The 22,539-nt window shown below is 39.8% G+C and overlaps 1 protein-coding gene across 7 annotated transcripts in view; it reads left to right on the top strand.

Annotated features, from left to right (window-relative positions):
• Positions 1-22,539, top strand: part of ATE1 (arginyltransferase 1) — a 120,614-nt gene that overhangs the window by 67,118 nt on the left and 30,957 nt on the right. For all 7 annotated transcript variants that reach the window (XM_016149091.2, XM_016149090.2, XM_016149089.2 and 4 more), the window contains one exon: positions 20,191-20,311. In XM_016149091.2, coding sequence (XP_016004577.1) covers positions 20,191-20,311 — 121 coding nt within the window. The remainder of the gene's footprint in view (positions 1-20,190; positions 20,312-22,539) is intronic.

Raw genomic sequence — 22,539 nt, 5'->3', positions numbered from 1 at the left:
GGCAAAGGGACTACTGCATTTCCTTTAACGTCGTGGACTTGCTCGAAGACCAGACATGCCGAATTTTCACAAGTAAAGTCAATATTTCTGACGAGACATCTAGCATCTCCTTCACTGTCTGAATTTCTGTTTCTTCGGAGGTTGTGAGAACTGGTCCAGCGGTTGACTGGCAGGCGCAGCCGTAGCCCCGCCTTCCTCGGAAGGATTGTTTCCTCCTTCCTTCCTTTCGCCCTCCCTCCACTCCTTTTTTGTTTTTGTTTTTTTAAATTTTAAAAATGCCTCTTGTAGAAAGTGAATAAATAAAAGTATTAGGAAAGAAACTGTTCGGTTCTCTTGCCAAGGGCTGATCACTGTTGGTATTCACTGTATTTCTTTAGGCTCCTGTAAATAACACGTGCGTCTCTTTTCCTCACATTTGTCATCAGATGGTAGATGCGGTTTTCTTTTCTACGTTTTTCCACTTGTTTCATGAGTGTTTTCCTGTTTTTCTTAAATCTTTCATGTGCCCCTGATTTTAAGCGACTGTAAGTGTTGTTATATAATGATGTCGCATAATTTATCAAACTATTACTGTACATTTAAGCTTTTTCCACTTCTCGTTATCAGTAGCGCATGGCAAACACTTTTTCGTATGTCTCCTTTTGAGATGTCATCACATTATTAGTTCTTTTGCGTAGTCACACTGAATGTAAGGAATCCATCTGTATTGTATGTCTAGTCACGTGGGAGATTTTCTTTCAAAGAGAATAGAGGAATATGACAGAAGAAGCTACTTAAAATTAGGCTGGTACAAATACGCAGGGGCCTGTAATAACGGCTACTTCCTATTTTCGGAAAAATAAACTAGTTCATTTTCTGTTTTAATTTTTCTGTTTCTCTTAACATTTTACAGTAAAAATTTACTTGCCTACTCTTAGTTCTTTTTATAAATGGATAAAATGTAAGTTTATCCTCCTGTTCCTACAGTTTTTGGATTTAGTTAGGTACTGATACATTTTATACTGCCTTTTAGGACTCTAGTGATGATCTCTTGTGGCTATTTTAACTTCAGTGTAAGTACTAAAAGGTTACTTTTGTTCTTTCCGTACTTCCCAACTTTAGTTTGCAAGTTCTCAAGAGGGTTATAAGGAAAATTGAATAACTCAGTGACGTTGGGCCCTTTTGTAATAAAGGAAATAAAAATTCTCCATTTAAATTTATTTCTCTTAAGAGGACAGTTTGGCAGGAAAAATGAGTATTTCAAACAATATGAAAACATAATTGTCTTTTGCCATTTTTGTTCCTTTTTTCCTTTAACTTTATTTCATCTTAGGCCATCTACAGTGCAACAGTGGCTTTGTCCTAGCTTTATTCTACCTTTTTCTTTTATCCTCTAAGTAGCATCACCTAGACTTCCTGAAGATGAACCTTTTCACTGCCGCCCCAGCCCCTGGCACATAACCCTGGAACTGCGTGTGGTGCAGTAGGTCAGCGTCACGACCTGGTTTAGTAGCTGGTGCTCGGGCTGGCTTCTCCCTCCCCAGGGACTAGAATCTGTTCCTTTTGTGTTCAGTTTATCTGTTAATGCCTGCCATGCGCTCCATAAAACTTACCTAGTGATGCTTGCCACAGTCGGAATGCTCGTGGCTGGTAGATTACACTTTAATATACACGCATGTCTGTTTTCATCATTTTTTATGCCAATTTCACTTGTTATGATGATATAATTTAAATATCAAGTGAACTGATGATGTTTTAAAAAATAGTTATTTGCATTAAACTTAATTTGAATGCTTAAAGGTGAGTCATAAAATTACCAAATTAGTTGAGTGAGATAACCAAGAGTTTGGGGTAAAAAAATAAAATCCATAAAAATCTGGAAAGATTCTACAATTTTCTCAGTATCTAAGTTCTCCCTTCACGTTTAAGAACTAGTAACTGAAAGTCACAGTGATGTAGTTTCAAAGAAAAGCCTTGGTACTAAGTCAGAGAAGGCTAATTGGCAGTTATACATTTTAATCTAAAGAATTTTAGGTATGAATGTTTGTGTGATTTTTTCCAACACCACTGTTATCAGCTTTTTTAGTTAATTCCCCACTAATCTTGTTCACTTTGGATAAGGTGGCTTTTGCTCTCAGTTATTCTATAATATTTACAGTTGAAGATACTCAACCAAATTGTAATTAAATAGTTCGAACACGTGAAGACTGCCGCGGAGACCGCAAGCCTCCAGGCTCGGCACGCTGGCCGGAGTGCAGAGCCGCCGACGGCTGCCCCCTGTGCTCGCTCCCCGGTTAAGTGTTGAATCCGCCGTATTAACCCGTCCGCTTTCCAGTCTCCCGGGTCCTGGACTCTCGCCGTGAACCCAGCCTGTGCGGGCATGTCTTCCTTGAGTTGGATCCTCTGTTACTGGCCACTTGCTGGGCTGCTTTTGGTTTTCTGGAACCGTCTCTAAATGACTTGCTCAGGTTAATCTCCGTGGTTTCCACGTCTGTCCATTCATATTATGGACTCCTTGTCACAAATCAAAGGCTCGTCTGACAATGGCTTTGATAAAAAATGGGATACATTCTGGAACTGTTATCCCTTTCATATCATATATCTGTAGGTTTGCAATAATTGGAAGGTTTTTAAAAAAATCTTAAGGCATGCTATAAATACAGAAAAGGGCACAGAAGGGTAGAGCCTCATGAATGTCACAAGGTAAACATACTCACGGGTCCTCATTGTCCACTGGAAATTGAAATTTCTTTCCCTGACAGTCCTTCTGTAAAGGGCCAGATAGTAAATATTTTAGATTTCCAGGCCATATGGTCTGCTGTTGTAGCAGAAGCAGCCGTAGAACATGTATGTCAGCAAAAGGACATGGCTGCATTCTAGTAAATGTTTACTTGAATTGAAATCTGAACGTCATTGAAATCTGAACGTCATATAGTTTTTATATGTCACGAAGTATTCTTCTTCTTTTGATTTATTTTCAGCTGTTAAAAAATGTAAAAACCATCCTTAGGGCTGTATGTACACGAGCAGCGGTCCACACTGGGCTCCTGGCCGTTTGCGGACCCTGCTCTGCAGAGTGACGCCGGCCTGCGTTACTCTCCTACTCAGCGGCCTGTACACGTCTCAGTTAACGATATTACTGTCTTCATCTGGCACGTTGTAGCCGTTCCCCATAATCACAAAACCCAAATGTCGGGACAGTTGGCCATGTGAAGTTCAGTGGTAAAATTGTGCAGTTGTCGCTATAATACATATTACCAACTTAGGATACCGACTTTAAAATGGATTCTTACCTACGTAAATTTAAACTTACGCTATATGAGGTAGTAAACCATGAGTTGTTCCATAGTGGTTTCCAGACTAAACTTAATGGTGATTATTTGATTACTTTTGTTTACTTTTCCTTTTTTATTTAACTTTCCAGGTACTTAACAGTTTAAGAATTATTCTGAGTTTAAAGGATTATATTGTATAGTTTATCAGTCATGAAATAACTCTGTTGTGTTTTATAGTATTGTTGAAAAAAACATTTATTGTTACCTACATGGTGGTATCTTGGAAAAAGCAAATATTGAATTCATCCGGTGTTTACTAGGCCTACTCTGAGCGAGGCACTTTGAGGACAGTGCAGTCACTAAGTCACTCTACTGGTGCTGATGAGTCAGACATAGGCCCTGTCTTCAGGGAGCGCTGGGATGGGATAAACATTCGCAAAACTCTTGTAAGAGCAAATGTGGTAACTTCTAGAAAAAGGAACAGAATACTGTGGGAGCACACATGCATGGTAGAGAGAAGTGTGTATTTATTGAATCTGATCTCCCCCACCCCCCGCCTCAAATTTTGAAAATTTTAAACTTACGGAAAAGTTAAAAGCATAGTACAGTGACCACCGACCGATATCCGTTCACCTGGAGTCACCGATTACCAACATCTTGCCACATTTGTTTTATCTCTTGGTGTGTACACCTCTACAGCTTTATGTATGTGTGTGTGCTCGCTTTTTCCTGCTAAATCATTTGAAACTAAGTTTCAGAGATCATGACGTTTCACCCTAAGTACCGCAGCATGGATCTCCTAGAAACAAGGATGCCCTCATGCTTCACAGTAGCGTTAGCACTCTTAAAGACTGTAGTGTTCTCGCACGCATACACGCAACTATACAGTCAGTATTTTACTTTTCCCGTTGTCCCAAATAATTCATTTTATAACCCCCCCCCCCCCAATCTGGGATCTTATCAAAGATTACCCAGTTCGTTGAGTTTAGTGGGTTTTTAAAATACTTAATCTCGAACGGTAACTTTGCCGTTTTTGGTTTCACAACCTTGACATTTTGAAGAGGTCACTGTCTCAGTTTGAATTTGTCTGATTATTTCTTCATAATTTTATTCAGGTAAAACTTTTTGGTCAGAATACTACCCAGGTGACATCGTGTCTGGAGTCCCTTAATGCCAGTTCGTCTCATTCGAGGCGATGCCAGGTTGGCTCCCTTGGTCCAGATTTCTCCACCATCAGAGCTGCTTTTCCCCTTTGTACTGAGTAAGCTCTCAGGTCGTACTTTGAGACGCACCTGTCCTGACCCCAACTTTTTATCCAATGGTAGAATCTTTTTCTTTTTCACAAATTTCTTCTGAACATAAGGATTTTAAAACCGTGTCATAATTCCAATTGTTTGCAAGCATTTAAAATTTAAATATTTATGCACCCCCCTTAATGAAATGTTATTGAACATTAGACTATAAACGTATTTCCTTATAGAATTTAAAGATTAATTACCATTTCATCAGGAGAAATCAGTTAAGATTGTGCTTCCATAGACAGAAGAATTGAGTTCAGATCTTGGTTTCCTGCCTTTTTTAATGTACATGGACTTTCTAAGCTGCAATGTCTTTATTGGTAAAGTGAGGATAATAATCACCGCTCCTTCCAGGAGGATCGTGAAGGTGAGTGAGGTAACGCATGGAAGGCAGTGTAGTGCCCAGCTCACAGTAACAGCTCAATAACCATTAGCTTATCGTTGTTATTTTTACTAATACCAAAATATTTAATTATATGTAGATATAATCTTAACTAAAAATTAGCGGCTTCAAATTAATGGAAGAAAAAATTAAACAGTTTATTTCTTTTACTGAGGTCTGATTTGACAACATAATTAACTCCCCTTTTTTGCTCCCAGTACATTGGACTTATTCTCGTTTTCGGATGCTTTTTACATGCCTTCAGCTAAGGCTAGGGATTTCGCCAGCGCTCCTTCGGGAGGCGCACATCTAACTGCATCCTGTGTGAGTGTTACAGTCGTCTCGTGAGCACCTCACTCTGCTGGTGTAGGACGAGCCTCGGCGCTCAGACTGCACTGTTCCCCAAGGCCGACGCTAGATGGCCGGCGAATGCTTTATTTAGTGATAGACTTTCAATTCCATTAATCAGAAACACAGTGAAGTTTGAGAACAGTTAAAACTCCTTTAATACATAGCTGTGTGAAGATAAAGTGAAGTTAGCAAGCATGGAAGCTATCATAAAATACTGGAATTATGTCAGACGGTTTCAGGAGCCAACTTAAATGGACTCCCACTGGCCAAAATACGAACAGTTTGAGCATCATGAAGGTAATGCAGTGGATTGAAACCTGTGAGCTCATCATGATAAAGAAGAGTATTCCTAGAGTTCGTGCTGTGTACCACACTGTATTGTTTAGATGATGTATCAGAAGCCCATAGATGACCTGTAGATCCATAGCTTCCAAACACACGCAATACTCACATTCTGAGGTTCACAGTCATACCATACAAATGCCATAATTTCAGGCTCTGCATAATAGAAACTTGTCAAGATTATACTTTCCCACATCTGAAAGTTATAGATTTCAGCTTCAATTTTATTTATAGTATTTCTAGAGAGTTCTGACATGACAAACTGACAAGATAATTATGCTATTTTGATTTCTCCAAACCGTTATTGGATGGAAAGGTGATGATTGGCTCCTTAAAATTTTAGGATAATGTTTGTGTGTGTGTGTGTGTAAAGTCAAAGATAGATACCATATATTTTAATGGTTTAGCCACCGATAACTTTCCATTTATCTTCATGCAAATGGAAAATTATGGCCTTTTAAACCATATGTGAAAATACCAAAAACCCTTACGTCATAACAATTTTTTGTGTTCGGAGCCTATGTGATTTCGTAATGAGCTAAAAAACGGATAAAATTGTAACGTTTACAGAGACATGAATGCTTTCCATGATCCTGGGGATCTTTATAATTCTCGATTCTATTCTAAGACATAGTTAATGATTTTGGACCAACATGATATTTTAGGCTGGATGTGTTAGATGAAATAAGTAAGTAGGGTTTCTCAAACTGTCATCCAAGATTATTTGGTGTCTGTAACAATAAATTCTTCACAATAATTTATCTACAATTCTGTGAATGGACTTTATATGCCCACCCTATGAATAACTTCAAGTTAAAAGTGGTTGTGTTCTTCAGAATTACATAACCGATCATTTAGAAAGGAAGGAAATAATCTATTAAGTATGTTTTGAGGTCACGAAGTGTAGATACTCCTGAAAACTGCTACATTAACCTTCCACTGAATTCTTCATTACAGAAACACACACAATGCTCATGGTCTTTGAGGGCATAGGATGTATATTCTTCCAGAACTCCTGCTGCTGCACAGTTGAGGGGGGAAAGGTTGTCCTTAAACTTGAAGCATTTAAGTCATTTGTGATGAATTTTCCATCAGGCAGAAAAAAAGGAATGATTACTAAAGATCACACCCCTGGGATAAATACGAGGTTATAGCTAACTTCTTATTTCTCTCAGGGGTGTAATGAAGCAGACTTTTACGATTAAAGTTTTCAGGCATTGAAAAATGTTTACTGGAAAAATATAATAGCTTTAGTTGGAGACATGATCAATCAGAGACAGCTTAATGACTTTATTAAAGCCGTGTATTTATTAAGAACTGTTCTGAGGATTTGACTCAAGGCATATCAACTTAAAAAAGAATGTTGCAAAATAAAGCCAGTGGTATGTTTCTAAAGGTCCAGACCCTGAATAATTCTAATGAGGCAAATCTTCATAAACAGGAACTTGTGAGCTCATAATGATACAGGACATTGCTGGTACACTTTAGGTGTTCATACTTAATGTCTGGTTTTAGCTTGGGAATTTTAACAGAAAAAGAATATTGAGATTAAGCTTCCAATCTTGGCTTTGCCCATAGTTGGCCTTAAGTATCTTAACTTTTCTGTCTCCTGCAACCCTTTTTTAAAGATTAAAATGAAATTGGGTACTACCGGGAGAGGTCTAAGGCCTTTCTAGTTTTAAAATTTCCTGATTCTCAATTTTTAAGGAATACAATTGAAATAATTTAGTTAAATTCAATGAATATTCAGTAATTACTTCTCAAGAACTTAATCCACACACAGTTCCACGTAAGCACAGGGAACGCAAAGGAACGACGTGCCCCAGCTCCCGGGCGGCTCCCACGCCAGGACTGCGGTGGAGGGGAGGGCGGGCCGGGGAGCTGGCACGTGAACCCACAGCTCCCACAGACCGGCCTGAGGCCTGGACCGGATCTCCGTGGAAACCCCGCTGTCCCCCAGAGATGCCACCCTCACCGTCCAGCTCACGTAGCTTTCCCTCTTGTACTGTCCGAGGTGCGTTTCCTTCGTGGCATTTGCCATGCTTTGTAATGATCCGTTTCCATACGATTATTGCCTTGAAGTTGTCTCCGCTTCTGCTAGAGGTCCCTGAGAATGGACACGAGCAGCGTCGTCGCTCACTGTGGCCTGCCCGTGACCTTAGCCCCAAGCCTCGCGGGCGGTTGGCATTTAATAATTGCCCGTTGGCTTGCAGGAACGAGGGCGCAGGGGGCCATTCTGCCTGGGCATGGGGACAGTTGGCGGGGGTGAAGCAGGGTCCAAGGAAGTCTTGGTAAAGAAAGAGCAGGCAGCGTTTAGTTCGGGTTCGGAAGTGCAGTAGCCGTTTAGACCGAATGGGTGGTCAGCTGAGGGAGAACAGCCCAGGCTTCAGCGGGGGCCCCGGGGGGTGCGCTGGGGGCAACAAGGTAGGCTTGCGTCACACATGCAGGACACGCGGCATCTGTAAGCCAAGGAGCAAGCGCTCTGTGAACCCGCATGCACATCGCGGGTATAGACTAAGAAGTGGCGTGAGTATAGTAGTATTAGGTTTATCGTGATTAGTAACATCTAAACAGCCTAAAAGCATTAACGAATTTGTAGTGGCTTTTTATTCTTGTATAATTTCTCATCAGCTGTAACTAAACTTGCATCACCGTCTTATAATTTTTTTTTTTTACTTAAAAAAAGGGTCATCCTATTTTAGATATTGGGGAGCCAGAGAGAGGTTTAAACAGAGAATGTACACAGTGAGTTCTCTCTGATGGCGGCAGGAAGACGGGTTCGCGAGGGAGAACTCGGAACCAGCCCCCCACTGCCCAGGTGAGGGTGGTGATTCTAAGTGCTGTTTTCCATGTAATAACCTAAAAAAGCAAACCCCTCAACTGACTCTTCTTACCGATATGGCGAAGGCCATATTTTATATACACACGTACACACACGAATATCCATTTAAACGTTTAATCTTTAACAGATATTAAAGACACTCTACATTTCACTTTTCATTTTCTTTTATTTTCTTTATCTTTCATTCTGTTCCTTTTTTCATTTCTTTTTTTCCTCTTCATCCTTTTCAACTTATGACCCTTCAGTTTGAAATTAAATTTGGACTGTAAGTTGACTCCCTGAATCTTTTCTTCACAAGCTTTCTTTGTATTTTCTAAAAGAAAAGAGATTAACCCAGAGTTTCCAAAATAAAAGCAAAGATTGTGATTAAAACTGAATTAGAATCTTTATTCTCTGTTATTTGCTAATAGTAAAATAAATAGCCCGGTCTTAAGGAAGCTTTAGAGTAAGTCCAGAGTCTTTGCGAACCCTTGGATTTTAATTAAAGAAACACAGAATACCATCACTTTTGTTAGTCAGCGGGAAAAATATGGTATTTTTAAGTTTTTAAAGTTTAGCCTAGCCGCACATGGAGTACATCTGTTGCCTCTCAGAATTTGGGGAGCACAAATGGATTCAGATGTTTAGGCCCTTTGTCTCCCTGGTCTCGGCTCACCTCACCAACCGGGCATGGCACAATCCAAACACAGTTTCTGCAAACAGAGCAGCTAGAGTTACTGCTCAGGCGCTCTCTTGGGGACCGATAAGTCACTCTCTGTTTATGTAATGAAATCTGGGAGCAAGGGGTCTGCCGTTGTACTTCGCGGATGGGATTCCACTGGTTTTGTCTTTCAGGGGAAAGACTGGATTTAATAAGCCCTTATTCTTACTTGCTTTCTCTGAGGCACAGCCCACTCTAATGGATTGTTTTGAACTATTTTTGTTTACGTAGTATTAGAGCTTTTCTTTAAGCAGTTAGTTGGCTTTAGTAAAATCGGCAGGTTTATTGTGGAAAAATGGGATACTGATATCAACTTTACCTGATAAAAGACTTAAATGTCTAGCTAATCTTTCCCTTTTGTTCAGTACTACTGGTGTTCACCGTGTGTGTGTGTGTGTGTGTGTGTGTGTGTGTGTGTGTTTAAATAATACTGTCTTTTTAGTGTCCTTACATTTTAATTTAACCAGAACTTTCAAAACAAACTGCTGCTTTATCCTTTTCTGAAATGTTCATGAAATCCTTCGTTTTTCTCAAAATATTTATAAAGTATTCTTGAGAGAGAAATCTCATAAAGATCTTTGCTTCAGGACCAGAGTTCAAAGGAAACTCCGTTTGGTTTTAATTTGAAAACTGTAAAAACAAAATACCCTCAAAATGGCAGGGTGTGAATTGGTGACTTTATTGAGACCGGCCAAGCCCATCCCCAGATGTTTCCAGTTAAAAGCCAAGACTGCGAGCTTGGGTGAATATCATGTGGGAGCCTTTCCGTACTTTTCTCTGATTTTCTTTTTTTCCCCTGAGAAAAGTAACAGTCTCAAATTCTTTAACTTTAATTAAATAACTTCTCATTTGCATGTCATTATTTAAACTTAGACAGAAAAATGTAACATTCAAAGAGAATTCTTACATGTCAGATTTGCAAACATATGTAGTCCTGAAGACGTAGGAGTTCACATATGTCTTTTTATAAAGGCCAAAAAATGAAAAGATTTTAGAAAAATGTTAAATCTCTTTCAAAATTAAAAGTCATGTATTTCAGGATTTATTATAATCAAAGAGTGGACCTTTTAAAACTGAATTTCTTTGTAAAGGGGTGGTTATTAATTCAGCGCCTTCTTTAGAATTCTTATTAGGAAATTTTCCATTATAATGTAAATAATAAGCTTTTCTTTCTTTTTTGATCAGTTGTACAATCAGTTGCATAAGAATTACTTCTGTGGGAATCTAGGAAGATATAATAAGATAAAAGAAACCAGAATGTCATTTTAAAACCATGGATTTCATAGTATTTCTTCAGCTAATACTAGGTTACAAAAGGATCCATTCATGAACTTGAAAGTTGCTTCCCATATATCGTTCTGTATTGAGAAGAAAGATACTACTAGAACTAAATTAGAATTTATGAAGATTGGCATTTGTTCAGAGAAAAGATGGAGTTACTCTTTATAACTAACCTGGCATTAACGTTTTAAATGTAGTGCGAAAGATGCATTTATTTTTGAAACTTCCACAAACCGTAGACACAGGACCACATACTGATCTGTGGAGTTGAAACAGTTGTTTCTCATTTCATTTCCTATTTGGTGAGGTTTTTATGGACGTGTATTTGGGAGCCCAGGAGGGAGACAGCTATGTAGGTCTTGGAGCTGTATTTGCTTTTGGTAGGTGCCTGATTTTTTTCCCAAACATGGTGCCGCTCCGACTCGAAGACTCGTTTTTTGCAGAGGGGGCTGTTCTGCGGCCTCTCCAGAGCAGGCCGGCGGTGTCTCCGTCGTGTTCACCAGCATCGTGCTTGTCGTTCTTGCCGCTCTTCTCGGGGCCGTGGCGTGCTGGGCTTCCGTCGCGGCGCCCCTGGGCCTCCATGGTGGCTCGCGCCCACCGCCCCGCGTCCCCTGGGCCTCCATGGCCGCTCGCGCCCACTGCCCTGCGTCTCCTGGGCCTCCATGGTGGCTCGCGCCCACCGCCCCGCGTCCCCTGGGCCTCCATGGCCGCTCGCGCCCACCGCCCCGCGTCCGCCAGTGTCTGCGAGTCGTTGGAGCAGACAACCCCACCACCACCACCCCGCCATCCTGCCACCCCTGCCTCTGGCCGATAGCGAGCGCCTCACGAGGCTCGTTCCGTCTTTTTATCCTTGGTTCCGGGCAGAGTCCTCAGGCTAATTGAACTGAGTGTGATTTTTAAGATTTTTGGAAGTTACTTAAAAAAATACTTTAAAGAACTGTGAGTTTTTAAAACTTTAGGTATAGAAAGCGACTGGGAATCAGGAGTCTCGTTCGGAGTTGAGCAGTACCATTACATGATCTTACTGTTCTGTCTGTACAGTCGACATGTCTATTTTCATTACTTTTTTAAGCTCAGAGTGTTCGTGCGGATGATACGCAGAATTGTTATAGGACTACGTTCTTAACAAACGCAGGGCCAGCTCATTGTTATTGTCATCGCCAAAACGACACTGCTGAACTCTGAACAGATGAAGAGGCCTTTTCTCAAGTCGCATTTCTCCCTCTTAAAAAATGAGACAATAAAAAAAGCTATGCTTTTCTTTAAAAGTCTATTCCAGTGAAATATTTTCAGCTTTGAGGAACAAAAACCTAAATTGGCATGAACCAGTTATATTCTAACCTTCTTTAGTATGAGAGCACCCTTTTTAAAATGTCAGTAACTTTTTTTTTTAATGCCAGTATGTATTTTTTTCATAGTATATAGACATAATTTTAACATCTTATTTTTTTATTTTTTCCCCTCCCCACTTCCCTATCCCTTCTGGTAACCACTAGGTCCATTGCCCATGTCCGTGAGTCTCTGTTTGTCCTGTTCATTCGTTGCTTTTAGGTTTATAGCCCACATAGTGATGTCATGTGATTTTCAATCTTTTCCGTCTTGCTTATTTCACTTAGTATGATTATTTCAAGGTCCATCCATGTTGTTGCAAATGGCAGTATTTCATCTTTCTTATGGCTGAGTAATATTCCATTGTATATATGTACCACAGCTTCTTTAGCCACTCATCTATTGTAGGACACTTCGGTTGCTTCTATGCCCTGGCCACTGAGGATAATGCTGCTTTGAACATCAGTGTGAATATGGGCTTTCAAGTCTTTGGGGTAAATACCCAGTAGAGGGATTGCTGGATCACATGGTAGATCAATTCTTAGTTTTTTGAGGAACCTCCATACTGTTTTCCACAGTGGCTGTACCAATTTGCAGTCCCACCAGCAGTGTATGAGGGTTCCTATTTCTTCACATCCTCTCCAACATTTGTTATTACTTTTCTTGTTGATTATAGGGATTCTAACAGGTGTGAGATGGTATCTCATTGTGGTTTTGATTTGCATTTCCCTAATAGCTAGTGATGTTGAGCATCTTTTCATATATGTGTTGGCCATTTATATGTCCTCTAGGGGAGAAATGTCTGTTCAGGTCCTCTGCCCATTTTTTGATTGGATCATTTGTTTTTCTGTTGTTACTGAGTCATATTAGTTCTTTGTATATTTTGGATATTAGGCCCTTATCGGAGGTGTTGCTTGCGAATATATTTTCCCATTCAGATGGTCGTCTCTTTACCTTGTTGACGGTTTCTTTTGCTGAGCAGAAGCTTTTTAGTTTGATGTAGTCCCATGCATTTATTTTTGCTTTACTTTCCTTACCTTTGAGGTCAAATTCAGAAAATCCTCTTTAAGCCCAAGGTCCTTGAGTTTAGTTCCTATGTTTTCTTCTATGCATTTTGTTGTTTCAGGTCTTACATTCAGGTCCTTACTCCACTTCGAGTTAATTTTGGGGTGCGGTGATAGACAGCAGTCGAGTATCATTCTTTTGTGGGCGGCTTCCCAGTTTTCCCAGCACCACTTATTGAAGAGGCTCTCCTTTCTCCACTGTGTGTTTTTGGCGGTTTTGTCAAAAATTATTTGCCCATATAAATATGGGTTTATTTCTGGACTCTCGATTCTGTTCCACTGGTCCATGTGTCCCTTTTTCTGCCAAAATCATGCCGTTTTGATTACTGTCGCTTTGTAATGTAACTTGAAGTCGGGGCAGAGTGATGCCTCCAGCCTCATTCGTTTTTCTCAGGATGGCTTTGGCAGTTCGGGTCTTTTGTGCTTCCATGCAAATCTGATGATTTTCCATTTCTTTAAAAAAGAATTTCAGTAACTCTTAGACATCCTGTCATGATAATGTGTTTATACTTTTTTAGTATTTGGTGGTAATTTACTGAATTCCTAAAGGTTGGGTACTGTTCTTAAACAATAAAAATATGGTGGAGTTGCATCGTAAATACGAGTTCAGCAAATACTGATTAGTTCGTGTGTGCCATGAGAGCGAAATAAAATAACACCCGTGTGTTTAGAGAAGGAGGTAGAGGCTCGTGGGTGGCGTGTCCTTCACTCACCGTTCACTCGCCCAGCAGTTATTTACTGAGCCGGCTTTGGGGTACGTCAGAGAGGAAATCAGATTAAAACTTCCCCGATTTCTACGTTGGAGCAAGGAGTTTCCTGTACAACGAGTAAGTAAGTTAATAGAGGGTTAGAAGGTGACAAGTCCTATTGAAAAACAGTAGGTGGGCTTCGTTGAGAAGATGACATTTGAGCAGAAACTTAAAGCGGATGACGGAACTGGCCTTGGGAATATCCGTGAGACCAGAAGAGAGAAGAGTGGGCGAGAAACCGTGAGGCGGGGACAGGCCAGCGGTTCCAGGAGCAACAAGGCAGCCAGCGTGGCGGGGTGGGTGATGGCGGGGCGGGGGGGGGGGAGTGTCTTAGAGGACAGGCCAGGAGGGCGACGGCCGCGTCCCTCGGGGCCTCACGGGCTGTGCCACGCTCTGGCTTTCACTCTGCCTCACTTAGGCGGTTGGCCGCGTCCGCAAGTGTCCCGTTGACATGGACCGCGGGGTGGGCGCCGGGCTTGGCGAGCCGGGGAGTGGGGAGTGCTGCCGCGGGGTGGGCGCCGGCCGGCCCTCGAGGAGGAGGAACACGGTGTGGGATTAGCGGTGGTATCGCCGCGCAGCCTGCGAATGCCCTAGACACACTGAACCGCACCCTTTAAAAGGGCGAATTTCGTGGTACGTGAATTACATCTCTAAAAACATTACCAAAAAAATAAATTGCCAAGGTTTGCTTGAACCATTTTTTTGCCCCTCCTCCAGCTACTAACTTTTGCCTTTGAAAATCCAGATTTCTAACTAGTTGTACTTTAACTGAGGGAAGTTGCTTAGTTTTGTTAGTTGTATTTTCGTTGGAAATAAAGGATGTCATTTTATTTAAAAATATCCTTAATGAAATTGCTAATGATTGTGAAATCAAAAATTTCCAGATGCTCACCCTTTTTTTTTATAGGCACTTTAGATACCTGTGTTCACTGCACTCAGGAAATAATAGAGGGGTGTTTTTAACCTCTAGCTACCAAAATGAAATTTTTAGGCTGAATTTTGACTATCATATTTTGCTAAACCAGGATATTCTCCATATAATTTATTTCGTGATTCTTTTATAGGGCAGAAAATTAGATCAATAGGATGGATAATGTTCTTCAAATTATGGTCTAAAGCATACAAGTGAAAAAAATGCTTGTTCATTCCATTGACCAAAAACCAAAACTGTATGATCTCTTCCAGAAGAAGCAGTTAGTTTTAATAGAAATAGAGCAGGAAATGTATTTAGCTGGGGTTCCTCCCCCTTCCCCCCACCCAGCGTTTTAGATTTAACTGTGGCATTTCCTTGAATTTCATTCTGTGACAGCCTAGTAAAGTTGATTGAAATATTATGACCGTATTTTAGTTTCTTCTCTGTTCTTGGCGTAGGGGGAGATGCCATGTAATTTGGGTTTCACAGATAGTCTACGTGGTTTTCTTTAAAGAAAATAAAACCGTTGAAGGCCACAGTCAAACACTGAGCAAAACATTCACTCTTCTGTGGCAATTCAAAATACGGAGGCGCTTAGTTTGTTTTTGTTTTGCTCTCCGGTTCTGAAACAGTTGGTAAGCAGCCACAGCAGTTAGGACGCTTGGCGATGCTCGGCATCTCAGTTTGGTAAACTTAGTTCCCTTTGAGGACTTCGAATGGCGTGATTATCCCTCACTAGGAATTAATAATGAAAAGTATACATTCTCTGTCTTTAGGCTTTTTAGAAGGTAACTTTTACTTTTCCTAGGCTTCTTACCTTGAACCATGTCACCTTGTCCTGCAGACAGTACCCTGCGTACTGCGTAATAGGGGTTCGCTGGGGTGCTGTCCTTGTTGGGTTGTTATTTGGAGATGGTGTGGCAGGAATCTAGAGTTTATCTTCTAAAATTATAGATCAGATTGAAAGAATGCTCCAAAACGTTGTGAGTTAAGCCCAGACTGCTTATATTTTCTAAGTTTTGAGTAATTAAGAAATCCGTGGAAACTTAGACTTCTTATTTACAAAACGTCAAGCACCCTAGGAAAGAACTAATCTGCTTTTACCTCATTGCTCCAATCCGAGTGAATGTACTTAGAAGTTGATTAAATAGTTTTTCTTCCAAACATGGGAAAGTATGTCCAAATCCTTAAGTAATTACATTTTTAATACAGACAGCTCTCATTTTCTTACACTGGCCAAAGAGGCAGGGTGCCTCGCAGACTGTGTTTTTCATGTGTGTGGTGGCGACTTTAAATTGAGCTTTAAGCGCTTTAGTCACTTAACTCTCAACCCGCTCCGTTTAGAAAGCATAACATTTCAAAGTGGTTTATGACATAAAACTCTGCATTCTTTGATGGCTTGACAATATTCGAAGCACTGAAATAAGGATATACTTAGGAGAAAAATAATGTTTTAATCTAATCTAAAAATCTAATTTTGATGATGAATAGGAGTTAAAATGTGTACATTTATGGGTTTTCCATGAGATAAACTATTTAAGGAGTGAAAAATAGAATATCTGACCCATTGTTCGGAGTAAGTATTACCTTAAAAGAACATCGTGGAAATTTAGGAACTTTGGGCAGTGGTGCATGATCACGACGAGTGTACTCTTAGGCGTACGACATCCAGGGCTGTCACTCCCAGTGGACCGTGAATGATCTAGAGGACTCACTGTTCTGTTTGTTTCCAGCATCTGGTACCTGTCCTGTAGTGAGGATTCAGTTAATGCTCATTGACTGGAAGTGTTTGATTCGTTAGCGTCACTGTTAAATCCAGGTACTGGGTCCTTGTGGTTGTCTGTGGATCTGCATATCTGCATGAAATATGTCTGTTTTAACCTTCGAGAATCAAAGTGGATGCCTGATTGCTCCCCCCCCGCCCCGCCCACCAAATATTTGATCTGTGCATGTTAGCCAGTCAGAACTCAGTTCTACCTTAAATTAGAAAATGATGTCATTTGTATGTTTTGGGTTTTTTTGTTTGTTTAACTTAAGGTGATACATATATTTTCTTTTCACTAGATATTCTTGGGATTCTCGTTATGTTCTGCCATTACAATAGAGACGATATGTCATTCTAATTTTATTACTGTTTCTATGTTCATATTGGTAATATTTTTGTATGCTAAATACAGAATTCTAGACTAAGCAAGAAGAACCAGAAAATTCGACAAACAAAAAGCAGTGAGGGGTTTTAGACCCACTAGGTACTCAAATATAATATAAAGCTTTAATAGTTAAAACTATGTGGCACTGGTATGTGAGTAGCCAGATCAGTATAACAACAGAAAGAGATATAAGTATATGTGGAAATTTTCAAAAAGACATTTTGAATCAGTGGGGGAAATGACGGTTATTTAAAAAATGATTTTGAGACCATTTGGTAAACATCTGAAAGAAATTAGGTTGGATCCTACCTTACGCCAAAATAAATTCCAGATGGAGCATAAATATAAATGTAAAATTATGAAACCATAAAAGTACTAGAAAAAAACATGAAAATCTTTTTATAATCTTTGAGTGATAGTGGCCTTTTTAATTATATTGGAAAACCCAGAGGCTGTTTAAAAAAAAATGATAAATCTTACCACTTACCAGATTTCCACTTGGCAAAAGAACATGGCATATAGAGTCAAAATACAGATAAACTAGGAAAAATCCAACAGATTTTATAAACTAAGGGTTAATTTCCTTACTATATAATTTTTAATTAGTAAGAAAAAACCAGAAATCTAACAACACAATGGGCCAACTTTATGGAAAAGGAAATACAAATTCTTTTAAACATATGGAAAGATGCATAATGTAAATGAATACCACAATGAACTGCCATGTCTCAGGCTGGCAAAAATCAGAAGTTTTGATAGTATACTGTGTTGGTAGGAATGTGGGGAAATTAGCACTTGATGTATAACATTGCTGATGGAAATGTAAAATGGCATGACTTCTTTAGAAAATAGTTTTGTGCTATAAAACTTAAAATGCTTATACCCAACAATTCCAGTTTAAGAGATTTATCCTAGACATAATCACAGATGATATATATATATGAGAATATTTATTTTTCCCCACATGGTTATAGTATTTTAAACCAGCAATTTCCAGGTTCTATATAGTCCATGTCTGTGCCAAAACCTGTTTTCCAGTTTTTTTTCACGAATTCAGCCATTCTGGTGGATATTCTGTGATATCTTATTATGGTTTTAATTCGCGTTTCTGGTAACTGATGTTGGATAGCTTTCCATGTGCTTATTAGCTAGTCTTATGTCTTTGGCAAAGTGTTTGTCTTTTGCGGTTTTTTAAAAATTGGATTGTCGATTATTATCGAGTTGTTAAATTCTTTACATGTTTTGGATACAAATCTGTTTTCTAATATATGTTTTGTTAATATTTTCATCCAGTCTTTGGCTTATTCTCCTAATCATTTTTTGAAGACATTATGTTATTGTGATGAAGTCCAGTTCACCTTTTTTTTTTTTTTTTATGGTTAATGCTTTTTGTGTACTAAGAAATCTTCATGTACACCAAGAAAATTTACTCCTTTATTCCCCCCAGAAGTTTTGTATCTTTAGCTTTTATATTTAGCGTTTTTAACGCCCATCAGATTGTCAGAATGATCTATAACCGAAAAGGGGGGGGGGATTTAGAACCACCGATTTAGACTGCTGGGTAGTTAGTTGTTCAGATTTGTTAATAAAATGGACAGCTTCAAACAATTCTGTCCCTTTCCCCCAATACAGCAGTTTCTGAATTAATGGAGAAAATGGCATTGCTTTTGATAAGATGACGTCAGTGGAACGCCTAGCTTTATTATACTTCCAGTGTAAATGGTTAATTTAAATAATCCTGTGTCATGAATTTTAATAATAGATGAGTCTGCAGACCACCTGCAGCTCCCCCCCCCCCCCCCCCCCCGCGGTGACTCGCAGTGCTCTAGGGCAGTCAGGCATCAGCAATTCCGTAAATACTCCAGAAAATCAGTCATAGGCCTGGCTTCTGGTCTTCATCCTGTCACAGTTTCTCTCTCAGCCACAGGCATTCTCATTTCATCCAGAATAAAGTCCAAAACACGCCATTTGAGGCTCCACAGAATCTGATTCCAGCCCGCCTTTCCGTTCCCGCTGTGCCCCGCTATTTCCTGTTCCGCAGAGTTGTGCTAGGCCCAGCCCTGTCTTTTTTTTTCATGAAGTACCCTTCATCTAGATCGTTCTCATTTCTTTTCGTCCTGCCCTAGATTTGGTCCAGTCAGTCAGTCTGTAAAGTCCCATTAAAACTCCATGGCCTCCTTGAACTCTCCGCCAGCCTCTCAAGACACATTTTACTTTGTGTCTTCATTCGCTCACGGACTCCGAATGCTTTGGACACTGGGAGCACATGCGCTCATTTTGTATCCGAGTGACGCTTCCCGTAGCTGCTGGCACGGAGCAGGCTGGTTGTAGAGTGCGTCTCTCATGGAGAGCTCTAGAACAGCGCTAAGCCCAGCAGTATTCATTGCCGTGGGTTTTGCACCAGATAGTGGTTTTCAGACTTTGAGGTTGCAGTCCGTTTGCCGTTTGTGAAAGCAGTTTTGGTGGTTTAAGAGCATTGTTTAAAAAAAAAAAAATGAAATAAAGTAGAATAGAAAATAAAGGATTATATAACAGGTAAGCATTTGGTAATAAACATTTGTTTCTGGTTTATAGTTTCATGTATGTTTACCAGGTTATGATATACTGTGTTTTAGTAAAAAAATTTTTTTAAAAAGTGTTAGATTTTAACCTCTATAATGAATTTTGAATTTTAAAATTTAGAGAAAAGTCATTTTGAATTTTACCTAACTTTGATAGTTCTGAAAATTTTCACTAAATGATTTCACATAATTTGTACCATCCTTTGTTAGTCGTCTACTGAGTTACCCTTAGGTGAATGATTTTTTTTCTTCAGCATCTATTGTATAGTCTTTGTTTTAGATTTGGGGCACATAATTAGCTTATAAATATATAAATCATTTTTTTTTTCTAAATAGAGCGAAGAAACTTTAGAGGGTCATTATCAGATGATTCTCTGAAATTTCTCTAATATTTTTTAAACTTCTCTTTTTTACATTTATTAGTATAGATTGCTCATGGAAGTATGTTGACAAGATAGTACTTTTTAATATATTAGAATGCAATGAATATTATCTACTGAGTCTATAAATTTAAAAAATCGTGACTAAAGATAGTGAAGTTTCATTTCGGAAAGTCATTTCACTTCATGTATGTATATTGTAATGCTGTCATATGTGGAAAGAAATTCCCCTTTGTTATTAACTAGCATTTAAAAGACAACTTGATTTTGAATCTGTGTATTCTGGGCAGTCAGCTCATCAAGAATCACATGTTAAATATTCCTTCCAAAAGAGTGAAAACTCACATCTTCCAGATCAACGCAGGCACCCCAGATGGTGATGTGTTACTTTGGAAGAGCTTTTGAATCAAATGTGCATTCTTGAGATGGGAAAGCAGTTGCTAATAGAGTCATTTGGTATTTACAGGAAAACTGTTTTCTGGTTAACTTCATTTAAATTTGTGATTAAAACCCTTCCCGGAGCTCTGGAGCCTTGTAACTAGGAAGTTCCTATGTCAGTAATACTTGTGCCTTTTTTTCTTCATGTTTCTTTAGGGTCATTATAGGCCTTCCGATTTGTTGTGTCCTGAGACGTATGTCTGGGTACCCATCGAGCAGTGCCTGCCTTCTCTCGAGAACTCCAAATACTGCCGCTTCAACCAGGACCCGGAAGCAGGTACGCTTGGAGCGGAGCTTGGCCGGAAGTCGCTGGCTTTGTTTTTAGAATTCATGTGGCTGTGGCTCCTAATGTGGTCCAGGTACCTCTTTAAGTATTGGGGGGAGAGAGAGAGAGAGAGAAGGGACCACATGCACACAACACAGTTTTGCAAATAAATGCAGAAACCTCATTTCTGCATTTTGCATTTTATCTAACTTTGATATTTCTGCAAATTTTCACTAAATGATTTTTATGTAATTTGTACCATCCTTTATTAGTTGTGCTAGTGCTACTTACTGATCGAGCTTCTCTCATTAGACTATTTTTTACATCATTCTTTGAGGGCTGACACTATTATCCATTACTTTTAGAGCTGTCACAGTACATAAAAATTGTTCACTAGATTCTTTAGCCAATAAGATAGAAATGTTGACCAGTTAGTTGTAAAGTGATTTCAGGGGATGGGAGCCAACAGGCTCTGATGAGTTTTCTGACAATATTTTCTGATCATTTCCCTTTGGATACAATGTGCACTGACTGTCTGTACAGACACTAAAGCACAGCCCTGAATTAGACTCCTACGTTTTGATCCTGGCTCCATCATCAGCTGGTAAACCATGTGCCCTTCGGCAATTTAATAGTCTCCCTGGCCTCAGATTGTTGGCCTTCAAGATTAAAATAATAATAGAACCTACCATATTGAGCTGTAACGAGGATTGAAATAAGATGAGCATGCTGAGACAAACCCCCTATTATTATTGTGTTGGTGATTGTTACACAAATTAGGGTGCTACAACCCCATATATGCCACAGGCTTCCGTTGGCATTTGTCTTCATTTGCGCTCATCCCTCTCTCTAAACAAGTGCGCAGCTCTGTTCACCTCCGTTGGTCTGGGTACCACTGGCAGTTTACAGAGGCCCTCCTCGGCACACGTAGCCTTCGTCATCCTCACCGCTCCGCTGCGGCTTTGTCAGTCAGGCGAGGGCCATGAGGCTCCCCGTGCTCTCGGGATGGTCGCGTTCAGCTGCCTTCCCCCAGGCTGAGGCTCCTGGGTGCTCCGATGTGCGCCTCGTTGACCTCTGAGTCCTCACCAGGAGACGCCGATGCACACTTCTTAAGAATATAAACATTTTTCTACTAGCCACCTGCAGTCTGAGTTTGGGGAAAAAGAAGGACAGAGAACTGCAAAGCCTAGGGGAGGAGGAAGCAAATGGAAAAATCAAATTGGAAGACAAAGGGGGCCAGGAAAGAAATGCAGGAAATGCAGCAATTTCTTCTGTTCTAAGATGTCCCCCCGCCCCGCCCCATAAATCAGCATTTTTTTCTTATCTAAAAAAAAATGGTTCACATACCGTCGTATTTCGTTACCTTCAGCTGTGATGAAATCAAGAGCAGGCACTTCTCACACATTATGATTCCTTAGAATCTGATGACAAGTGGCCGTAGGGGCCCAGCTGCCTCATGGGCCAGGCTCGCCGAGAATTTCTAGATATTTAGGTGTCCCAGACCTTAAATTATTGATCAGAATCTCATCATTTCGTTCTAAGTGAAATTATACCTTATTGATCAAACGGATAAGTTGCTTAAAACAAACATTGAATTTGACAGTTGGTTTTGGAGTCATGTTCAAAGCCGGAGGAAATAGTAATTTAGAGGAAAGCATAGACTTATTCATCCTCTCCTCAAGAGGTATTTCTCCTTTTAGCTTTTCTCAAGGTCAGGTCAGAACTAGTGCCTTATGCTGAAAACTTCTGAACATCTCACTGCATTATTTCATGTCACATATAAAAATTTATCCTTATAAGTTCCTTCCAACTGAATAATAATATCTAAATTGGTTTCTGACTCCCAAACTCAGACATAATTTCATCTTCTCTTTTTCTTGTTCTTGGATGTTAAAGGAATCGCAGGCTCTCTCTGTTTTATAAAGTTGAAAAGGCATCTGAGTAATTTCCATGTACTGAATGGACGTTCAAGTAAAGATTCATGTTAAGAGATTTTTCATTTATTTTCCAAAGTAAGGCCTAATGAGCATTTCATGGCAAAGAAAATGTAAAGCCTCATATTGACTGTTTGTCAAGTGCGTGATGAATACATAGCATGCTCTTTTCCTGTGACCTCCTAAGTTACATTTCCGATGGTAGCACCTTTAGCTCTTAACATTCATGGTTTAGAATTCATCCACAAAAATCAAAGGGGTAAATTTGTTTGAAAATAGTGCTTCGAAGTGTTAAAAACAACAAAA

The sequence above is a fragment of the Rousettus aegyptiacus genome, unplaced genomic scaffold (genome assembly GCF_014176215.1).
Source record: "Rousettus aegyptiacus isolate mRouAeg1 unplaced genomic scaffold, mRouAeg1.p scaffold_m13_p_6, whole genome shotgun sequence".
Classification (NCBI taxonomy): domain Eukaryota; kingdom Metazoa; phylum Chordata; class Mammalia; order Chiroptera; family Pteropodidae; genus Rousettus; species Rousettus aegyptiacus.
The sequence above is the reverse complement of the archived record's forward strand: the minus strand, read 5'-3'. Positions and strand labels throughout refer to the sequence as shown.